Source organism: Suricata suricatta, chromosome 10 (genome assembly GCF_006229205.1).
Source record: "Suricata suricatta isolate VVHF042 chromosome 10, meerkat_22Aug2017_6uvM2_HiC, whole genome shotgun sequence".
Taxonomy (NCBI): Eukaryota; Metazoa; Chordata; class Mammalia; order Carnivora; family Herpestidae; genus Suricata; species Suricata suricatta.
Genome location: NC_043709.1, coordinates 35,656,673 through 35,676,892, shown reverse-complemented (window position 1 = coordinate 35,676,892; position 20,220 = coordinate 35,656,673). Strand labels below are relative to the sequence as shown.

The 20,220-nt window shown below is 36.7% G+C and overlaps 1 protein-coding gene across 8 annotated transcripts in view; it reads right to left on the bottom strand.

The window, feature by feature from the left end:
- The window catches only part of PPFIA2 (PTPRF interacting protein alpha 2), a 463,512-nt gene extending 443,568 nt beyond the window's left edge, over positions 1 to 19,944 (bottom strand). For all 8 annotated transcript variants that reach the window (XM_029954962.1, XM_029954964.1, XM_029954965.1 and 5 more), the window contains exons 1-3: positions 19,894 to 19,944; positions 19,084 to 19,190; positions 14,659 to 14,909 (exon numbers count right to left, since the gene is read on the bottom strand). In XM_029954962.1, coding sequence (XP_029810822.1) covers positions 14,659 to 14,907 — 249 coding nt within the window. In that variant the 5' untranslated portion in view covers positions 14,908 to 14,909; positions 19,084 to 19,190; positions 19,894 to 19,944. The remainder of the gene's footprint in view (positions 1 to 14,658; positions 14,910 to 19,083; positions 19,191 to 19,893) is intronic.
- Between the last annotated feature and the right edge of the window lie 276 nt (positions 19,945 to 20,220).

Below are 20,220 nucleotides of genomic sequence, written 5' to 3'. Positions count from 1 at the left end.
TGTCTCTCTCTCTCTTTCTTTCTCTGTCTCTTTTGTGCGCGAGCACGTGCGCTCACGTGCAAAATAAATAAATAAAAATTTGTAAAAAAGAATGCCAGGGGCACCTGGGTGGCTCAGTCGGTTAAGTGTCCAGCTTTGGCTCAAGTCATGATCTCACAGTTTGTGAGTTCCAGCCCCGCAACAGCCTCTGTGCTGACAGCTAGCTCCGAGCCTGGAGCCTGCTTCGGATTCTGTGTCCCCTTCTCTCTCTGACCCTCCCTTGTTCGCACTGTCTCTTTCTGTCTCTAAAAAATGAATAAAAAACATTAAAGAAATAACAAAAAAAAATAAAAAGGAATGCCAAAGGAAATAACAACTAATTTAAAATTCTATATCCACTGAAAGCATCCTTCAGGAATAATGGTGAAATAAAAACATCTTCAGTAAGTCCTAAGCTGAGAAGTTATTCATCCGTAGACTCTGCTAAAGGAAATATTGAAGGCTGTTCTTCAGAAAGAAGAAAAATGACCTCCAATGGGATATTCGATATCCACAAAGAGGAATTAGTAACACAAATAGTAAATGTGCGAATAAATTTAAAGGAATATTGCCTATATAAATCCACAAAATAATATCGTTCCCATCACACACATGGAAATAGAAGGCAGTAAAAGTACACATTAAACATTACATTTTGGTACACTGAGGGTGCATATTACAGTTTATGTGTTAACTGTTAAAAGAATAGCAAAAGAATATGAAACTGCCAGAATGAAAGAGGGGGAAACTGTATAACAAAAATATGTATTCAATCAATTCAAAAGTGAAACATGAAAGGTCAATAAAAGGAACACAAAACAGAAAAGGAAAAAAAAAGTCCTTAGTAAGACAGTATAGTTAGCATAAACATTGACATGATTATAGTTAATATAAAGAGAACAAATAAGTAAAAAAGAAAATTGCATAAAAATAAAATTGTAGAACCATTTGCTATCTGTGGATCATGCACATAGAAACACAGACACAGTGGTAGTAAAGGATGGATCAATGTGTACACTACAGACTAACAAAAAAGAAATCTATCATACAAGTAAAATCAGACAAAGAATTTATGACAAAATTCCTCTTTAGGAATAAAGGTGACATTCCATGATGATTTTAAACTGACCATGAAAATAGAAAAATGATAAAGTATAATGCAACCAATAACCAATAACAGTCTCAAAACATGTAAAAATTAATAGAATTGTGGGGAGAAATAGAAAATCTACCTCATAGTAAGAGATAAAATTTGTGATTATATATATATATATATGTGTGTGTATATATATATATATATATATATATATATATATATATAGAGAGAGAGAGAGAGAGAGAGAGAGAGAGAGAGGGAGGGAGAGAGAATTTTAGACTTAGAGCTGTAAAATGAAGTTAAAGTTTTAGAAGAAAAATTAAATTTACCTAACAAAATTACTAAAAACTATGATTTCAGGTATCAAATCTTTTCTACTAAAAATATATCAATTGATAAATTTCTTCTAACCATAAACTATCAACTGCCATGGATTATTTTCTACAGATTGAATATAGTTCGTAGGACTGTGTTTTCATGACAAAATATATTGGGCAATTAATTAACAGAATTTTAAAATACATTTTAAAAACATTTAAATAATGTATCCTACATACAAAGTTAACAAAAGGAAAATAATCTTGTTATCATTTGGAACTGATTTTTCTCCCTTATCTTAGAAATAGATCATTAGGTAAGATTGTATCATGAAAAACTTTTAAATTAATAACTATTATTTTTTAAAGCTCATCAATTAATGAGCTTTTGTAAGTCACCAAAACATAAATGCATGTTCTAAACTCTAGCATAAATATATAATAAATTTTGAGCCAAAATATTATATATATTAATTGAAGCAGATTATCCTAAAAGTGGGTATAAAAAGAGAATCATAAGTTAAGAATCCAGGAAAATTAGTTGAACATAAGCAAAATAGTGTGAAATTCGACTTGCTCACATCTATTGTTGAACAATTTCCTTTAATTGACATCAAAATGAACACCAGATTGTAGGCAAAGTAGTATTGCAAAGTAGAGATCTTCATCTTAGGCCAAATATCTTAAGAACAATTGTCAATCTTTACACCTGCCTTTGCAGGCAATCTGACACTTCTTGATCTTCTCTTGGGAGGGAGAGTCAAGAGGAATATTTACCTGTTCCCATAGCACCTATTCCAAGTTCTGCTATCAAGGATCTCACTTGTTGGGAAGCAAAAAAAGGGTTTAAAAAATTCATTCTGGTGAAAATTTGTCCTAATTCAAGGCCCAAGGAAGAAACTACCAATCACTCATAATCTCACTCAATAAATTGTCACATTTGGGGGAAATTAGGAGAACTGTTTAAAAAAAAAAATTAAAGTCTCTAGTAAACTCAATTGCAATGCAAAGAATAATTGAAAAATCAAGCACTATGTCCCTTTGATCTACTAATCTTCACTAAGAATTATTCACATAATCTTTATGATTCTTAAGTAATCAGACAACAAATTTTAGGTGTCCACTAAGATCTGTGACATATAAGCTAATAGAGAGTCAAATCAATTAAATTGCAGAGATGGACACAAAGATGTGTGATGTAATTAACAAGAGTGTGAAAGTCATGTTTGTTAAGCATTCCACAACTACAGTTCTAAACTCTTTCTCTTTTCCCAAACTAGAACACTGACCGTTGCTATCTAGCCTTAAGCCATAAGATCCTGAAGGAAAAAGACCCAGAAAAAGTAAACACTGTAAATTTCAAGGTCCCTGTTACTAAATCTAGAATTTTCCTTCAAAGATTAATGAAACAAATGAATCATACGCATGCTAGTATTAAGCACACCAAATTATACTATAAAATTTATTGGAAAACTCAAGTTAGATATTCATCTTAAGAATACCAATGGCTGTTTTTCTGTTGATATCATTCCTTCTGAGAGAATGAGGAAAGAAGAAAGAAAAAAGGAAAGAAAGAAAGAAGGAAGGAAGGAAGGAAGGAAGGAAGGAAGGAAGGAAGGAAGGAAGGAAGGAAGAAAGAAAGAAAGAAAGAAAGAAAGAAAGAAAGAAAGAAAGAAAGAAAGAAAGAAAGAATCAGTAATTAAAAGATAAACTCTTTACAGTAAAAATTAACCAAAATATTCTACTTTTATTTTTCTGCTTTCATGAAATAAAACTCATATATAGATTTCAAATCATAGTAGTAGTGTCATGACATCTCATTGCTCTCCACACAATTTCCTTCATGAAAACTGGCTTAATTTAGGAAATAAACTCCCTCATAAAAGAACATGAAAATGTGAAGAGAAATGGAATTTGAAGTCAAAAAAACTTGGACAAATATCTTTTATTCAACCTTCAAAGCAAGCCATTTACATTCAGATCTCCTTGCTCTGATTTATAAAATATTTTAGAAATGTCACGATCTCTTGATATAAAATCCACTTCATTCTGGAAGGACTTTTGAGGTATAATATCAACACCAGCCTCATATATACTATGACTTTAGTGATATACATACTTTTAGCCATAATACTGTATAAATTGTCTTGTTTTACTGTTCTGTCAAGATATCTAATTCTTTATGACTGTATGAGACTTGCCAAACAAGCACAAAGTAGACACCACTGTGAATGTGTTCAGCGAGTGAAAGAATGACTTTTGTTTTCATTTCATTATTTAGTATTTTTGAACAATAACTAAGTGCCAGAATCTGTTGTGGGCAGAAAATACAGCTGTAAATCATTAGAATGGAGTCCCCTGGCTTCATGGAACAGAGTCTAGTAGAGGAAGAAAGACATAATAAATAAGGCACACACAAAAAAGTATATACTGTGTTGGATGCTTATAAGTGCTGTGAAGAAAAAACAGAGAAGAGGGATTGGAAATACTAAGGAAGGAGCTATTTTAATTTAAAATACATTGCTCAGGTAGGGCTTCATTGAGAAAGTGGTATCTGAGTAAAGCCCTGAAGGGTTGAAAGAGCCAGCCACACAGCTGTTTGGGGGACAACGTTCCAGGCGTAAAGGGCACCAGTGCAAAGACCCTAATGCAGTAGAATGCCTGACATGTTGAACAGCAAGGACAGGATGGTGGGAGTAGAGTGGATGAGCTAGAAAACTACAGGAGATAATATCAGACAGAAAAGGGGAGGGGGAGTTGTTAGAATTTTAGTCCAATTTAAAGACCTGGGCTTTTATATTGAGAAAGGGAAGCATTTCAGACATTTTGGCAGATGTGACACAAAACTTGACTTACCTTTTTTTTTTTTAAATCATAATCCAAATCTTTCTTGTTATTTTGGCAATAGACTGATGAAGTACAAAGACATGAGAAAAGAGACAGGAAAATACTGTCTAATCCAAGTAAGAGATGGTGATTCTGACTAGGATGGAGTCATAGAGGTGATTATCATGGTTCAAGTCTACTTATATTTTGAAGATAAAGTGAAGACACTTTACTGCTGGATGGAATACAGAATATGAAAGAAATAAAACACTGAGGGTTGGACGTAAGTCAAGAGAAGACTGACACTGCTATTAATTGGGATGCAGAAGAGTAAGTGAAGATCATGAACTCAGTGTGAGACATGTTTAATTTCTGCATGAGTATGAAGGTCATGGGAAATGTCTGGGTTAGTAATGTTAACTCTGGAGTCATCAATATGTAGATAATACATAAAGCTAGAAGATAAGAGAGATCATCACTGGTATTAGCCCAAGATGGAAAGAGAAAAAGTACAGGAACTGAATCCTGGAATAATCAAGCATTTAGGGGTCAGGAGGATTAAGAGTGGCCAACAAAAAAGACTGGGGGGTGACCAATGAGATAGGAGGAAAAGTAGACAAGTGCACTGCACTAGAGCCAAGTGAAGAAGTGTTTCAAAAAAGAAGAGACCCACAGTGTATAATAGAGCTGATAACAGGAATGAGACTGAGAATTGACCAATGCATTTATGCACCTCCATATAACTATGGGGATTTAGATTTTGTTCACAAAGGAGGTTAGAAGTTTTCAGGGTAAATGCCCAGCTAGAGTAGATTCAAGAGAAAAATGAAGAAAAAGTGGGAACAGAAAAAAGAAATAATAATTGTAAACCATTTTTTAAAACTTTTGCAGTAAAGGGGAAAAAATGGGGCAAAGTTTTGTCCTGAAATAGCAATAACAAGAGAGGATGATTTCTAGAACACACAAGAGGGAATTGATCTTCTCAAGGAACATGGACAGTTCATTACATTAGAGGATAAAAGGCAATTGAATAACTAGAAATAACTGTTGTTTCAAAGAATGTACTAATGAACATGATATTCAAGGCATTGCTTTCTTGTTACCATAATATATTCCTAGGAACCGTAAGTAGCCAAGTTTTAAAATAAAGCACAGTTAACAGCAACACTATACTGTAAACTTAGAACCTGATACAGGGTAGGGCCTAACTTATTTGTTGTATAAATAGCAACTCTTTGGGGCGCCTGGGTGGCTCAGTTGGTTGAACGTCCGACTCTTGATATTGGCTCAGGTCATGATCTCAGAGTCATGGGATCAAGCCCCACATTAATAAAAATAAGCAAATAGCAATTGTTTATTAAATTATTATTAAATCAATAAAGCTAAAGTGTACACCCTTTATAATTATTTGAAATTAGCAAAACTATTCAACATATTAGAGGGAACCCATTTATTAGAGGGAATTACCCATTTATATGTAAGTAAACAAGAAGCCTCAGAAGTTCAGTGGTTTTCCTGTGTCATGGGATTTAGCAAAGTTGAAACTGAAACCCAGCTACTATAATTTCTTGTTAAATACTTTTCCATGCAACCCATACTGTCTTGCTTATAAAAAGTATATGATGAGCTATAAAGTATGCTTAATACATTAAAATGTAAATTTATAAATACAAAGACTTGAGATCCTTAAATAATGTGTTTGTATAATCTTTTCGTATTTCAATTATAATAATGTTTGCCTTATTAAAACTTAGGAGTAGTCATGAGAAATACTTTCAGTGGCTCATGTCTCATAAAGAAGGTTTGCAGAAAAGTTTCTTTATATCTAATGAGCATAATGAAATGAAGGAGATGGCTCAGAGTGAAACAAAAGTAAGCCAAGAATAAAATCCTGATGAGTACCACTTACCAACTGTGTGGTGTTGAACAAGTTACTTAACCTCTCTGTGCCTCAGTTGTATCATCTGTAAAATGGGAATAATAATAATAACGACCTCATTGAAATGCTTTGAGGATTAACTGAGATGACCAGTTTAACGAAGAAGCTGGATTTAGAAATCAACACTGTTATGTCTCCTGATTTCCTTAGGTGAAGAAATGCACCCCAGATAAAATTCCAAGTAGCCATCTTAGCTTTTCTGCTCATGCTTAGAAAATAAACTATCTGTCCTTTTGTTTGGGAATTAAGTAGTCTAACAATTTCATAGTCTAGTTCCATATAGGACTATATAATATACAAAGCCCCAAGCTTCTATCCCCACTAAAGCTCACCTTTACAGTCAGCTCAGACTTGTTTCAAGGTTTGAAGTCTGCCATGGAGGGTGTAGACATGGTGGTCTCCTTCATGCTGATATCCTACATTCACAGCAACAATTCCTGACCCTTCCAGAGTCAGACTCTGGGAGAATGAAATTGGAATGAAAGATCACAGTGAAATGTGGCTGATACACATATCATGTATGTTCAGGGCTTTCTGAATGGCAAATACACAATGAATGACCCTTCTTCTAGGCAGGTTCATGGCTTTCTCAAAGAACCTGTCTTCCCCAGTTTTACGTGACTAGCTGTTTGTTCTTTGGAATCAATCCTCCAATTTCTCTCTCATTATTCACCATGTGGGGACTGGGGCTTCAAAATATTACCAGCCATTTTTCTTACATTGGAGGACTTAAAGCATGCCTACCACGTGACTTTCTACTCTACTACAGAGGCAGGTACATCTCCAGTCACAACTGTGGCATTTATCCTTCAGACCATATCCTTTGGTTTCTGGAGGAAATACATCAAGTTCTCTTAAGTGTATGCCCTGAAGTTCCTGTCAGTTGGCTGAAATGAACAGTCATCACCCCATCCCTCATACATGGAATGGTAGGTTATGTAGGACAAACCATCAGCTCTCCAAAACAATCTGGTCTCTCTTCTACCTTACCACCTCAACCTTATGGAGTCCTAAAATGGAGTTTGAACTAACGTTGGAATTATTAGTTGGATTATGTTTTAGTACTTTCTGAAAATAGTCTTATACCTCACTTATTTAACCTCCCTTCATAGAGAAAGACAGAAAGACCCCCATTTTAGTATCTGAATGCTTACATAAAACATTTCCTGACCTAGTGGGAATGTTCAGAAATATTAGTTACTGCTATTATTCATATATTTTTAAGTTTATTAATTATTTTGAAAGAGAGTGAGGGAGAGCATGAGCAGGGGAGGGTAAAGAGAGAGAGAGGGAGAGAGAGAATCCCAAGCAGGCTCTGCACTGTCAGCACAGAGCCTTATGTGGGGCTCAGACTCATAAACTGTGAGATCATGACCTGAACTGAAACCAAGAGTTGGACACTTAACTGACTAAGCCACCCAAGCTCCCCATTATATCTTTATTATCTAACATTTAATAAGTGGATAGACAAGGAGTTGCTCACAGAAAAAGAAATGGGGAGGAAAAAGTCAAAAAATGTTTAAAAACCAAGACAGTGTGGTGTCATACAAGTTAAGAGTATGGGGTGCTTGGCTTTTTAGTTTGTTTTGTTTTGCTCTTTGAGAAGGGAGCAATCACAGTGTCAAATTTTGCAGTGAATTTTAATAAAACAGACCTACTGCATCCATCACTTGGCTGTTGATTACATCATTTTGAGCACGGAGTCTGAGGGAAAGCCAGACTTCAGTTACTCAAAGGTGAATAGAAAATGAAGAAATTGAGACAGTGAGATCAGGCAAGTTGGGAAGTAAAGTTATAGGAAGAAAAAGATAGATTGCTGGCTAAACTGAGACACAGTGTGAGCAACTCTTTTGTTGGTATTTTACTTTTAAGAAATACATTTGAATCCAAAAAAGCCAACTGATAGAGCAAGAAAGGTTGAAGATAGTAGAGACAGAAAAAAATGATCAAAAGGATATGAGAAGGGGACATCACAGATTTAGTGGAAGGTATTAACCTTAAACAAAAAGGGCAGTGCTTAAGATTGGAGAACATAAGTAAATGAAATGAATATGGGAATAAATAAGTGTATGCAGGTAGGTGGGAAAAGAATCAGTATTAGAGGACAACATAACTAGCAATCTAGAACAGGAATGGTTATCAAGAATTAAGGACATGGGAATTATAAGATGAACTCATTAACAGCATTGGTTGGAACAGAGATGCCAAGGAGCATGAAGATGAAAGGATTACTAGATTTGCAAAATCTGTATCCATGAATGGCATGCAGGAGTATACTTTTAAGAAAATGGTGATGATAGAAGTCTGAAGATAATGGTTAAAAAAGAGATATAATTGAAGTGATCTAAATCATGAGAAACAAAGGCTGCTTATGTACCATTTCATTTGGCCAGGGAAAAAATAACTAATGGAGGAAAGAAAAGCACATTAAAAAAATAGAATAACTCTAATAACAGGTAGCAAAAGATGCAGCACCTTTGACAGTGTGAGGGATAAAACACTCAGTGCAATGGCATTGAAAAGGGAAGAGTTCAATGCAGATATTATCTTCTTGGTACAAGAAGGGGTGTTGTTTGACTAGATCAAGCGACGTGTGAAAGTGGCCATGGAGAAAGTGGAAAATTTGGGGAAACCATTTAGAAGAGTGTAGTTAAGAATCTTTTTTAAAAAAAGATAAATCAAAGGATTTCCAACATTTGGTAAAGATTGCAGAGAGTAAGGATTTTTAGTGCTTTCAATTTGTGCCAGTGTTCATTATTACCCAGCAAAATTGTGCAGTTAAGATTGGCTAAGGATAATGATGATAATATCTATGGTAATAATAATAGCATCAATAGCTGCATTTAACACTTATTGAGCATGTACTATCTGTGAGGCATTGAATTGATCGTTTGACATGTTCCAGGTCATTTATTCCTCATAATGACCCTGTGAGGCAGGTTCTATTATTATTTAAATTAACTACTTTGACCAAAGTCACTGAGCTAGTAAGTTGCAAGCCAGAAAGATACCTAGGAGGCAGTCTGCCTCCAGAAAAAAAAGTGACTCTCCATAGTGTCACTTAAATATTTTGCATTTTAAAATGTCAAAATATAAACATATTCCTGCTCTCCACAAGTAGCTTCTTTTAACTTAATTCCTCTTCAGAGTAAACTACTAGCACAAACCAATTTATGAAAAATGCCTCCTGACATTTTTAAATGTTCAGGGTTTCTGAAGAATATATACACACCTCCTTTCAACCACTCCCAAGAGAGGATATCATCCCTCCTTTGAATTAAGGAAATAGAGTTTCAGAGAAGTCAAGTTACTTACCAGTGGTCCCTCAGCTAATAAGTGGAAGAATTCCAAATCAAATTCAGATCTTCTGACTCAACTTCAAATTTGTTGCCATTCAGTTCATTACCAGTCCTTATCCATCCTTTCTCAATATTCTTTCCATTTCTATTGTCTTAGATTCAATGTTCACAATCCTATTTCAAATTCCCACAACTCAAAATTATTACATTACCCAATAAGCTCTCTCTAACATAATAATGGCCCAAATGACCCTTTTCGCTTTTATTTGTGATGGACCAGTTACCGTGGTGGTCCTATGCTTCATCCCTCTCTGTAATTTTGCTCTGTAATTTTGTATTGCTTTCCATTCTGTCTCTGGGCTTGGCCACAAAATATTACCAAAATAAGACTCAACCAGATGCTTAAAAACCACTTGCTTGTTTCTGCTTTGCTCTTAGCCCTCTTCCATGACCATTGGAACCTGCCAGGCTAGCCTACTGCAAGATTACACATATGCAAAGAGATGAGTGGCCCTAGCTGACCCAGCCAAAGCCATCCTAATTCAAATAGCCAGTTAACACACAGCTAACTGAGCCAACCTTCAGCTAACCAATGGCATAAAGGACCCGAGCCAAGATCAACCGATAATCTAAGTCAAGATCAGCTGAATTCCATAAACCCAAAATTTTACATGACGTTTTACACTGAGGTTTTCTGTCGTTCATTACAGAGCATAATTTTATTTATTGTTTAAGTGTTTTTATTAATATTCCAGTTAGTTAACATGCAGTTATATTAGTTTTAGGTGTACAATGTAGTGATTCAACACTTTTCCATACAACACCTGGTGCTCCTTACAAGGCACTCCTCAAAACCCATCACCCATTTCACCTATCCCCGCCACCTACCTCCCTTCTAGTAACTATTAGTTTGTTCTCTATGGTTAAGAATCTGTTTCTTGGTTTGCCTCTCTTTCTCTTTTTTTCCCCTTTCCTCATTTGTTTTGTTTCTTACATTCCACATATGAGTGAAATCATATGGTATTTGTCTTTCTACACTGTGATAGATAGCTGATGAGTACATTATGTAATCCATCATAAATCAAAACGGCAGAGTAATATTCCTTCATTATTACCTCATCCTGTCACCAGTTCACTCAAAATTCTACTGATCATCCTGTGTACAAACTCCTGTCATAAGCTGTCATCATGTATATGAAAAGGTCATATTCCTCCATTGCAGCTATATAAAATTTTAATCATAGCCTACAAACCTTTGACAAATATTCCAGTTATTCTCCTTAGATTCCTATTTAGTCTTCTTAAAAAAGTAAAAACACAGGCATGCTGCTAGTTTATCTGTCTCCTTTGTGCAAATAAAGAACCTCAAGCCTAGCCTAAAAAGAAGAACATAGGCTGAACTTTAATCCCCCAAAAGGGGATTTCTTTAATCATCACAGACTACCCTGTGAATTAGGATTAAATGATCTTTATAGCCTGGAAATTTGAAGCCCTGACAACTTGATGAGGTGCAAAACAGTCACAACACTCTGTATAAGTTTATTGCTACTTCTCCATCCAAATGAATATGCATTTAGTTCTGATTTTACTTTAAAAGTCCTGACTCTAGACCTGGTACTCCACTAGTTCATAAGGTTAGATGATGAAGATGTGCTCCTGTTCTCAAGGAACATATAGTCCAGGTTGGGAAACAGACATATAAACAGATAATTTAATGATAATATGGGAAATGATAAGGCTAAGGAACACAGAGGAAATGTACCTGGGGGTTCAGAGAAGGCTTTCTGGAAGAGATAAAGTCTTGGCTAAGATAAGAAGTGAAGAAAAGACATTGAGGAAGAACATTATGGGCACAGAGATGAATATGTACTAAGGGGAGACTAGAAAAGCATGAAGCTTGTGGAGATTCTAATGCAGGCAGTGCAGTATTATCAAACGCATGGCATGATGTATTTGCTAAGGTGGAAATGTTAGAAAATGAAAAAACAGAGAAGTTTGGGACCAGGTACAAAAAAATAGAGAGAGAGATTTGAGAATTATTTAGAAGATTAAATACAATATGGCTAAATGATGATTGAATTTAGGACTATCAGGTATCTGGGTGAGGCGGTAGAGCACCCAGATTGGGGTGGAGAATGGGAGACAGAGGATGACTGAGTTTGGAGCCTGTTGAACCTGAGGTTCTGTGGAACACTGCAATACATCGTTGCATAAGAAAGGAAGAAAATTGAGTGCGAAGCTTAGAAACATCAGGCCTAGCTATGTTCAATTATTAGTACTCTTTAAACACAGTTATTATTAATACTCTTGAAACACAGTTTCAATCACATGATGAAAAACTAAACACTATGGCTACAAAATACTTTATATAGTTAGGACTGTTAAATTATTGCTACATTTGTTCATAAAGGAATGTTCTGAGAGAAAGTGACTAAAGCAAAGCATCAAATTGCCAACACCTAAAAGTATTATATAAAACATAGTATGTCATAAAGTTTGACTCTGCTTTGAATTCTATCCCATGTTTTCAAAACTAATTTTCATTTTTATGTTATTGTAGTAGTTTTTAATTTTACATGCTTTATTTCTGACTCAAAATGCACATTCATAGTAGTCATTTTCTCCTTCCAGCTAAATATTCAATGCATTGCCACCAAACAGTGCAGACACGTCACTTACAAAAAAATAAAAAGGATTCAAAGATGCCACTTAAAGAAGAATATTACTCTATTGCTTGCAATAAGTACAATAAGGTACAGATTAGATTATTTAAAACTTGCTTTAAAAATATTACAACACCATCACTGGGCCATCACTGTCTTTAAGGACCTGTGAATTGCTAACATTATTCAAATACATAGAATAGTAAAATGTAAATCAACATAAAAAAAATCTCAAAGTATTTATAAAAGACTTTGGAACCATGTCCAGCTGAATATACAGGTTCATAATCCCTAGCCTATAATTCCAAAACCCATATACTGTGAATACTGATACTTTATTTGCAAGTCTGTTGCAAACTTGATCGATGCAGTGCTAGACCTGTACTCACATGAGAGATTTACGGTCTTTATTTTTTCCATGCAATAGGAATATTCATAGAATTATTTTCAGATATGAAAACGTATAATTATGGGGTGCTTCCCAGAATCCATCTGTAGTAGTGTTCCATAATAGACATCATATATATTTATAAAGAAGTCAAGAAAATTCTGAACTCTGAAACACATTGGCCCCAGAGTGTTCAGATAAGAGACCAGTATAATTCAAATTCAAAACTTAAAATTTTAGATGTTATTATAATCAAAATATTCAATACAGCTGATTTCCTAGAATTTAATTTTTTAATTAGTGTACCTTTAAGAAAAGATTATCTATGCAATCTAGTATGCATGAAAACATTTCTAGTTCTATCCTTCTCCCACCCCCAAATATCTTGTTCAATCACATGTTTACAGACAGAGAAAAAACTAAAACACTTAAATTATTCTCCAAATCACTTTGATGGGGTTAGGATCCAAACTGACAGAATCAGGCCTGAATAAGATATACAAAGATAATGTAGGAGGGATATATGCATAGTCCTACACTTAGGATTGAAGAATCTACTTAGAACAGTTTAAGGAAAATGGGAACATATGCAGTATTTATGCAACTCAATTATAACTTCAGGGGACTACTGTCCCAGGACATACTGAAAGTATGCTTCTTTAATAAAACACCCTATCCAGAAAGAGAAATGATTGCCCATTCTGTGCTTATCATAGAAGATGATGAATAGTGTGAATGGTTCAGGGACCAGTTAGGCACCATTAACCAAATCAAAGAATCCTAAAGGAGAATAAGACGGTGGTGGTCTTTTAAAAATCATCTTATGAAAAACAAAGACTTAAATGTTAACCTTCCAAATATGTCTTGGTAATGATATGATAGCTATCTTTTGAGATGAATCAACTCATTCTGTGTAATTAAATAAACCAGTGTCCCAGCAGGTGAGGGTTCCTGCAAAGAGTATTGCATCTAAACACAAGACAAACTGAAAATGAAAAGGACCACAACAAGAGTTCTTCATATAGGGTTATGGGGTTACCTAACCGGGATGTGATAAAGGGTTCTGGGTGATCCTTTCCATTCTGAGAGTCTTTAATATCTCAACAACACACTTCAAGTTAATAGTACATCTGGGTTTAGAAATTTTATCAACGTTGATTACATAATTGTCAATACTTATGAAAAGATATTTGCTACAAAGCATAACTTCATGGAGAGAGGTCAACTCTTCAATATTTCTATACTGTCCTTAAAGTGGAGGGCAACTCAAATTTGTGTGTAAGAGAAACATATAGTGTATTGGGGTTGATTATTAAAAATCTCATTCATATTCTATACTCTTTCTCAAACCTAAAACAAACACTATTATTATATTCTTAAATAAGAAAATTGAGTCTCAGTATTAACTTTGTGTGTAAATAAGCTTGAAATTCTTAATATGATATCTTTTTCTATAAAATAAGATGCTTGACAAACATTGAAAAATATCTAATCTAACAATTTTAAGTTTGTTAGAGTAAGGCTGAACTTTTCCCTTTTCTCTAATTTTCAAAATATATTTTTTTAAAAATGATTGAATGTTTTTGGAAAGGGGAGAACACATGGAAAATTCCAAGAATTTTTGAGGAGGTGCTAAGCATTTTTAAAGAAAGACAAATAAAATATAATTAGACAGTAGACTTCCAAACTACAATCATTTTCAAAGACCACATAGCTAAAAATAGAAAATACATATTTCCAAATGTCATAATACTGTTTAAAGAGCAAGAAAAAGAAAACTAACTATTCCCATATTAGAGTGATTGAAAGCTAGCTGATCAACAGGTGATTTTTCTACATCCACCAAAACATATATAAAATATATATATATATATAATATTCAAAATAAAGACCTGATAGGAACTCAGCCTTCACACCCACCATTACCACAGTACCACAAATTTAAGATAAGATTTTATGTGAACAAATAATAATCTATTCTTATACTTTTTTCACCAAAACATACACATCATACATTTTAAGTAAAAAGACAATTCTAAGAATAGACATAAAGCAAAGTCTTGTCACATTTGTGATTGCAATAGGAAAGACAAATATTGCCAAGAAGCATACCTGTGGCAGGGCTGAATTGAGCTGTCTCTGGAGCGAATCTCTGTCATAGATGACATCCTGCAGTCTTTGCTGGGCAAGTGAGAGGCTTTCTTGGGTCTCCCGAAGGGTGTCTAGAAGACGGTCCCTTTCATCTAGCATATTCACCATCAGCTGCTCAAAATGGGAGTCTGAGTCTGAGCCACTGCTTTGGGACCCCCTTTGGCTCATTGGGGTGTCCTCATTAATCGTGGGCATCACTTCACACATCATTGCTTAAAGGAAGTAAAGGGGAGGGAAGTCTTAGTACTGAGAAACTACTTGCAATAATGCCACTTGACCCTCAACTCACCAAACCCTGCAACTCATTAGTCGGATTGTCTTTCTTCTCCTACCCACTGTCCCAACTCCAACTAAATATTTTGACCTCAATGAAATATGATTCATTGACTTCTGCCAATCTACACCCTTTCTCTTTTATTGATAATCTATAAACTTCTACCTACAGGATATAACTTGGTTTCACCTACTTCTCAAAGATCTGGGGACTTTTTTTAATGATTTATTCCTCCAATTCAATTTACAGTAATATGTTATTCAACTAATTAAGCACTCATCTTTCTTCCCCTGTATGTTTATCAATCTCTTATAGCTAACACCTCCATGTTACCCTTATTTGTTATATTGTTAAAAACAAGCACAGTGTCTTGCTCTGAATGGGTAGGAAGTAAATGATTTTTGAATGACTTAAATAATTGAATGAATTAATGTTCACTCTTTCATTTAGGAAATCTATGAATAATTGAGTATTCATTTTATATAGTAATCAGTTTTGACTTTTTAATTTTATCAACAGATTTTTTTTTTTTTTGCATAACAACTTGTTTATAGTTTCTTGACTTTACAACTTCGGTTTCATCATTTTTATGTGCTCTTTGCCTTAATTGTTAAGGTAGTCTACATAAAGTTGGTAAAGTGATATTGACTAAATTTGATAGACGCTTTGTGAAATAGACTGAGGTGCATAAGTTTGTTTAGGTCATTATTCTGCTAATTACACTTAGGATTTCTTTGTCTCCTGCGAACTGGATTGTGTGTTTTTCATCCAAACAATACAAACTAACACTCTTTCAAATATTCCACAAAACAGACTCCATGAATTACATTAGCTAATGGAGTAACTTCACATCTCAGCTGTTAATCACAAGCTACCAGTCATGAAATAAATGAACTGTTCAGAATACTCTCAAATCATTTATTAATTTGATTTAAAATAGACAACAGACTTTTAGATACACTGATCTCTATAGCATTATAAAAATCAGAAATTATCTCATTTTCTCTTTTACCTTCTATCTTATGTTTAAAAGAGAATCAAGCCCATCTCAATTTCAGTTGCTGTACTGAGGCCAGGAGCTATTAATTAGAGGGCTTGGTTTTGCAGAAGGCTAATGTGGAGAAATACTGGTTTGGCTGTTGATCCTGGAGCATTCTTTGGTTTTATAATGTAAGGCCAATTCATTTTTCTGCCTATATACTCCTGTCCTTGGGGAAAATATTTCTGGTGATATAGTCAAATAAAATGTCAAGACTTGACAGCTCAATAGTTAATTACTTTTATGCAATTCTTCATATAAATTGGGTTATTGAGGAGATAAATTCAATTATCTGAATGATTTGGTCAGGGCCCACTGAAAACTAAGAGAAACTTTTTAAAAGATAAAATAAAAGTATCCTGTGACTTATATTCTATATAAATAAATTCAGAGGAGGATGAATTTTAGGATGATTCAAGATAATAGTTTGAATTGCCGCTCACCACTCAAAAAACAATGCAAAAAACTGACTTGTTCAATTTTGTATCCACTCTAAAATAAGTAAAAGAAAAGAAACATAAGATATATTTAAATGCACATGTGAGTGCACACACAAGCGTGCACACACACACACATTCATACATTGTTACTATGGCTAATCACAATAGATGAAAATATAATACTTTGTATTTTTCTGAATTTGAATTACATTGAAACATTATCACAAAGATGTAAAGAAGACTCTTTTCTAACTGCTATACATCTCCTTTTCATTAACTGAGAAGGAACTGGGAAAAAAATGTTCCAACACATTTGAATATTAAAAACAATTAGTTCACATGCCATGCATGAACATCTACACATTGAAGAGCTGTGTCATTCTGAGAAATCATTACCAGGAGCCAGTGTGTTCCTTTTTGACATTTAAGGTTAAAACAAAATCCCGGGAGAGGAAATGATAGCACTGTGACAATTTGTGCCAGAACACTTGCAAGGTTTACATCTTAGGGTTACTTAAACATTCTTAAATCCATATTTTACATCATATCCTTCCTGGAAAAAAGCCCTGAGTGCATCTTCACTCTGAATTACTTATAAAAACTTGAAATTCCAAGGAAAAGCATATCTGCAGTGATTACCTCAGCTATAATTTCCTCCTACACATACTACCTCACTAACAAATCCATGTCTACCATGGGACATTAGACATTCACAAACTTTAGGCTCTTAGATCAGTATAATAGCTCGTGTCTGATTTAGTCACTCCACAGATACTACGATGAGAAGCAGCTTAGAGACTTAGGGTCTTAGTCTATTAATTCACTTAACTTGATTCGATTTCACAACTGAGGCACTGGAACCAGAGTAAGTTACACCACTTCTCAAAACCTCAGTATTCTCTTCTGTAAGGGAGGGAGAAGGATCCGTGGTCTTCTTTTAAAACAAGCCCATTGTAAGGCTTCAACAGAATACCTAAGATCCCACAGTAAAATTCTAAAGGGCAATTCACAAATTCCAGTACTTATTTATCGTATAAAGTGCCCAACATGGACCTTTTCAGACAGAATATTTTGCCTTCTAATTCTAGGCCTAAAGTTTTAATCCAGTGGGTACTCTGAACCCTTCAAATCCAATTGGGAAAATTTAAACTATGCAAAAGTTACTTAGGAAATAAGATGAATTCATCTGCCTTTTCTTCACCAACAGACAACCCAAATGAGTAAATCTGAAGTCTTCTCACCAAAACTAGAAGAAAAAAAAATTTCATGAACTAGCTTAGTTTCTGGCACTAGAACTTGGATTCTGTCTAATAGAAATGACAAAAAAACACTGAAAATATAATATAACCTATTTTTAAATTCATATTTAGGTATTGAAGTCACATATTCAATGTAAGAGTTAAACACCCTATTATTGAATGGTCAATGTCTGAAGCAACTTCCAGACGCTGTCTAACCTCTAGTATACTTCATCTTCCCTTACCACTTTTAACTTTTACAATCATTTTCGGTGTTAAGAATTGTATTGTACCCATAATTCCTGAAAAACCAGGAAGGACATTCTAAGAGCTCACTTGGATATTTGCCTTTTCAGCACCCCTCTCCAAAGTCAATTGAATTTATGGATTATGTTATCCATTTCTAGATGTTGATGGCTTGGTCATTAAATTACCGAAGGTTTCAAGACTGAGGTAGAGACATTGTTGATTTTGTAGTGAAAGGAAATAAATAATAATATACTGGTTGGTTTAATTGTCCCAGTGCTTAAATTTAGCTGGAAGAATTTTATACCAGGGAAACCAACTCCCTTACTCTTAGTATGTAACCTTGACTATCTTCCAGATCTCACAGATTATGAAATAAAAGTTTTGATTGCCCACTGGAGTCATTACCCAAGGGTTCTCAAGATCCAGTGTGGTGTTTTTTGTTGTTGTTGTTGTTGTTTTTTTAGCAATATATGCCTTGCAAGCAGTACCTATTCAGATATGATGTTACAAAAGGCTTTTTTCCTGTCAATGAATCACTTTACTGAAGCAGATCATTGGGATTTAGACCCGACTAGAGGCAAAGATTCAATTATTCTGGGTAGTTAGTTTCCTCTTCAAAGATTTAGTCCTAGGAACCAACCCAGTTCCACCTCAGTTAACCCACAAGAAGTAAGAGAAATCCTAGCCATTGTCTGATTACATTACATGAATATTCCTCCTCCTATTTAACTCTTTGAAATCCCTTGTCCGCAGGAAATATTATTACCACCTCTAATGGAATCATTTTGCACTTTCTTTACCCCAGTGCTTTTACAGATGGCCAAGAGCCAGCTCTGGCCACACAGCTGGACAGTGATCTCTCAGCCACACCCCCCCCCCACCACCCCGAAGTTGACTTCATAATTTCCACACTAAAATTCTTTATCTCCTGCCCAACAAGAGAGAGCCAAGTTGGGAGGAGGTGGAGAAATAGGAGAAGGGAGAGGATGGGGGTGGAAAGCAAAAGGTATGGAACAGTAACTGGCAAGGAGGAATTTGCATCTCATCTTCCCTGGGGGCGGGGTGGGGCCGGGGAGGGGGTGGTAAAAAAAAAATAGATAAATAAAGCTGAAGGGAAACCTTGTCACTCGAACACAGTTTCGGTACCTAATGTCTGTGATTTCGGGTCCTGCTTCTTCAATGGATCAATGACAACCGCAGTCTCGGGCTTGACGAGGGGGGAAGCTCACAGCCGGCACTCCTGGACCATTTCCCTAGCAACCGGAGGAGAAAGGCAGCTCAGACACCCGCGTGCCCCGGCGCCCTCCCAGAACGTGCCCCGGCCGGGTGGCGTGGCAGCAGCCCCACATCTTCCCGCGGCTCCGTCAGCAGCCAAAAGGAGAAGCGTCCATCGGAAAAATGGCATATTACAAATTTTGCTTTGGGAAGCAGAGCTCGGTTCAGACCATTGTCAAAGGGAGGAGAGGGGGAGGCGGCTCTTAAAGCAGCAGCGGCCCCTTTGCCGGAGCAGCCCCGACCCCTCGCGTGCAGCTGGGGACCCGGGGCGGGGAGCCGGGCGCTGGGGACCGGGTTTGACTTCCAGAAACTTAACCGAGCGGCGCCGCTCCCCACCCGGCCACCTTCCTCCCCTTTGCCAGGCCACCCGAAGGGGGTCCCTCCAAACGTGCGCTGGAGTGTCCGTGCGAGAAGTTCTCCACCCGGTCCCCACCCGGAGCCCCTCCGGAGTTTCTGGCTAACGCCGAGAGTTGGAGAGCTCAGGGCGAGCGGCGCCCCGGGGATGCGCGGCGCGCGGCCGGTCGTCTCCGGCCCCCGGACGGCGTCTGCGCTAGGGCGTCTCACCGAACTCAAAAAGGGCGCCTCTTCTCCGGGGCGGCGAGCGGCCGGCCCCCCACACCCCGGCTCTCCTCCCAGCCTCCGGGCGAGCCCCGCGGCCGCAGCCGTCGGCGGGGAACCCACCTGCCGGGAGCCGGTGCGGACGCTACGGCATCTTCCCTCCTCACTCGCCGCGTGCGGTGGAGCCGCCGCTCCTCCTCCCCCGCCTCTACCCTCCCCTCCTCCTCCTCGGCCGCCGCCACCCCCTCTTCCTCTGGAACAAGGGCTTCCCCTGGAAGCTGCTGCAGTGGTTTCCACCGGCCCTTAAATAAATTCTGAAGTAATCACGTCTTTGCTCTCCTCCTCACGCACACGCGCTCGCGGATACACACGACTCCCTAAAGCCGCTCCCGGGCTGCCGGCGCTGGCGCCCGGCCCGGCGCCCCCCTGAGGAGCGGGCGCCGGGGATGG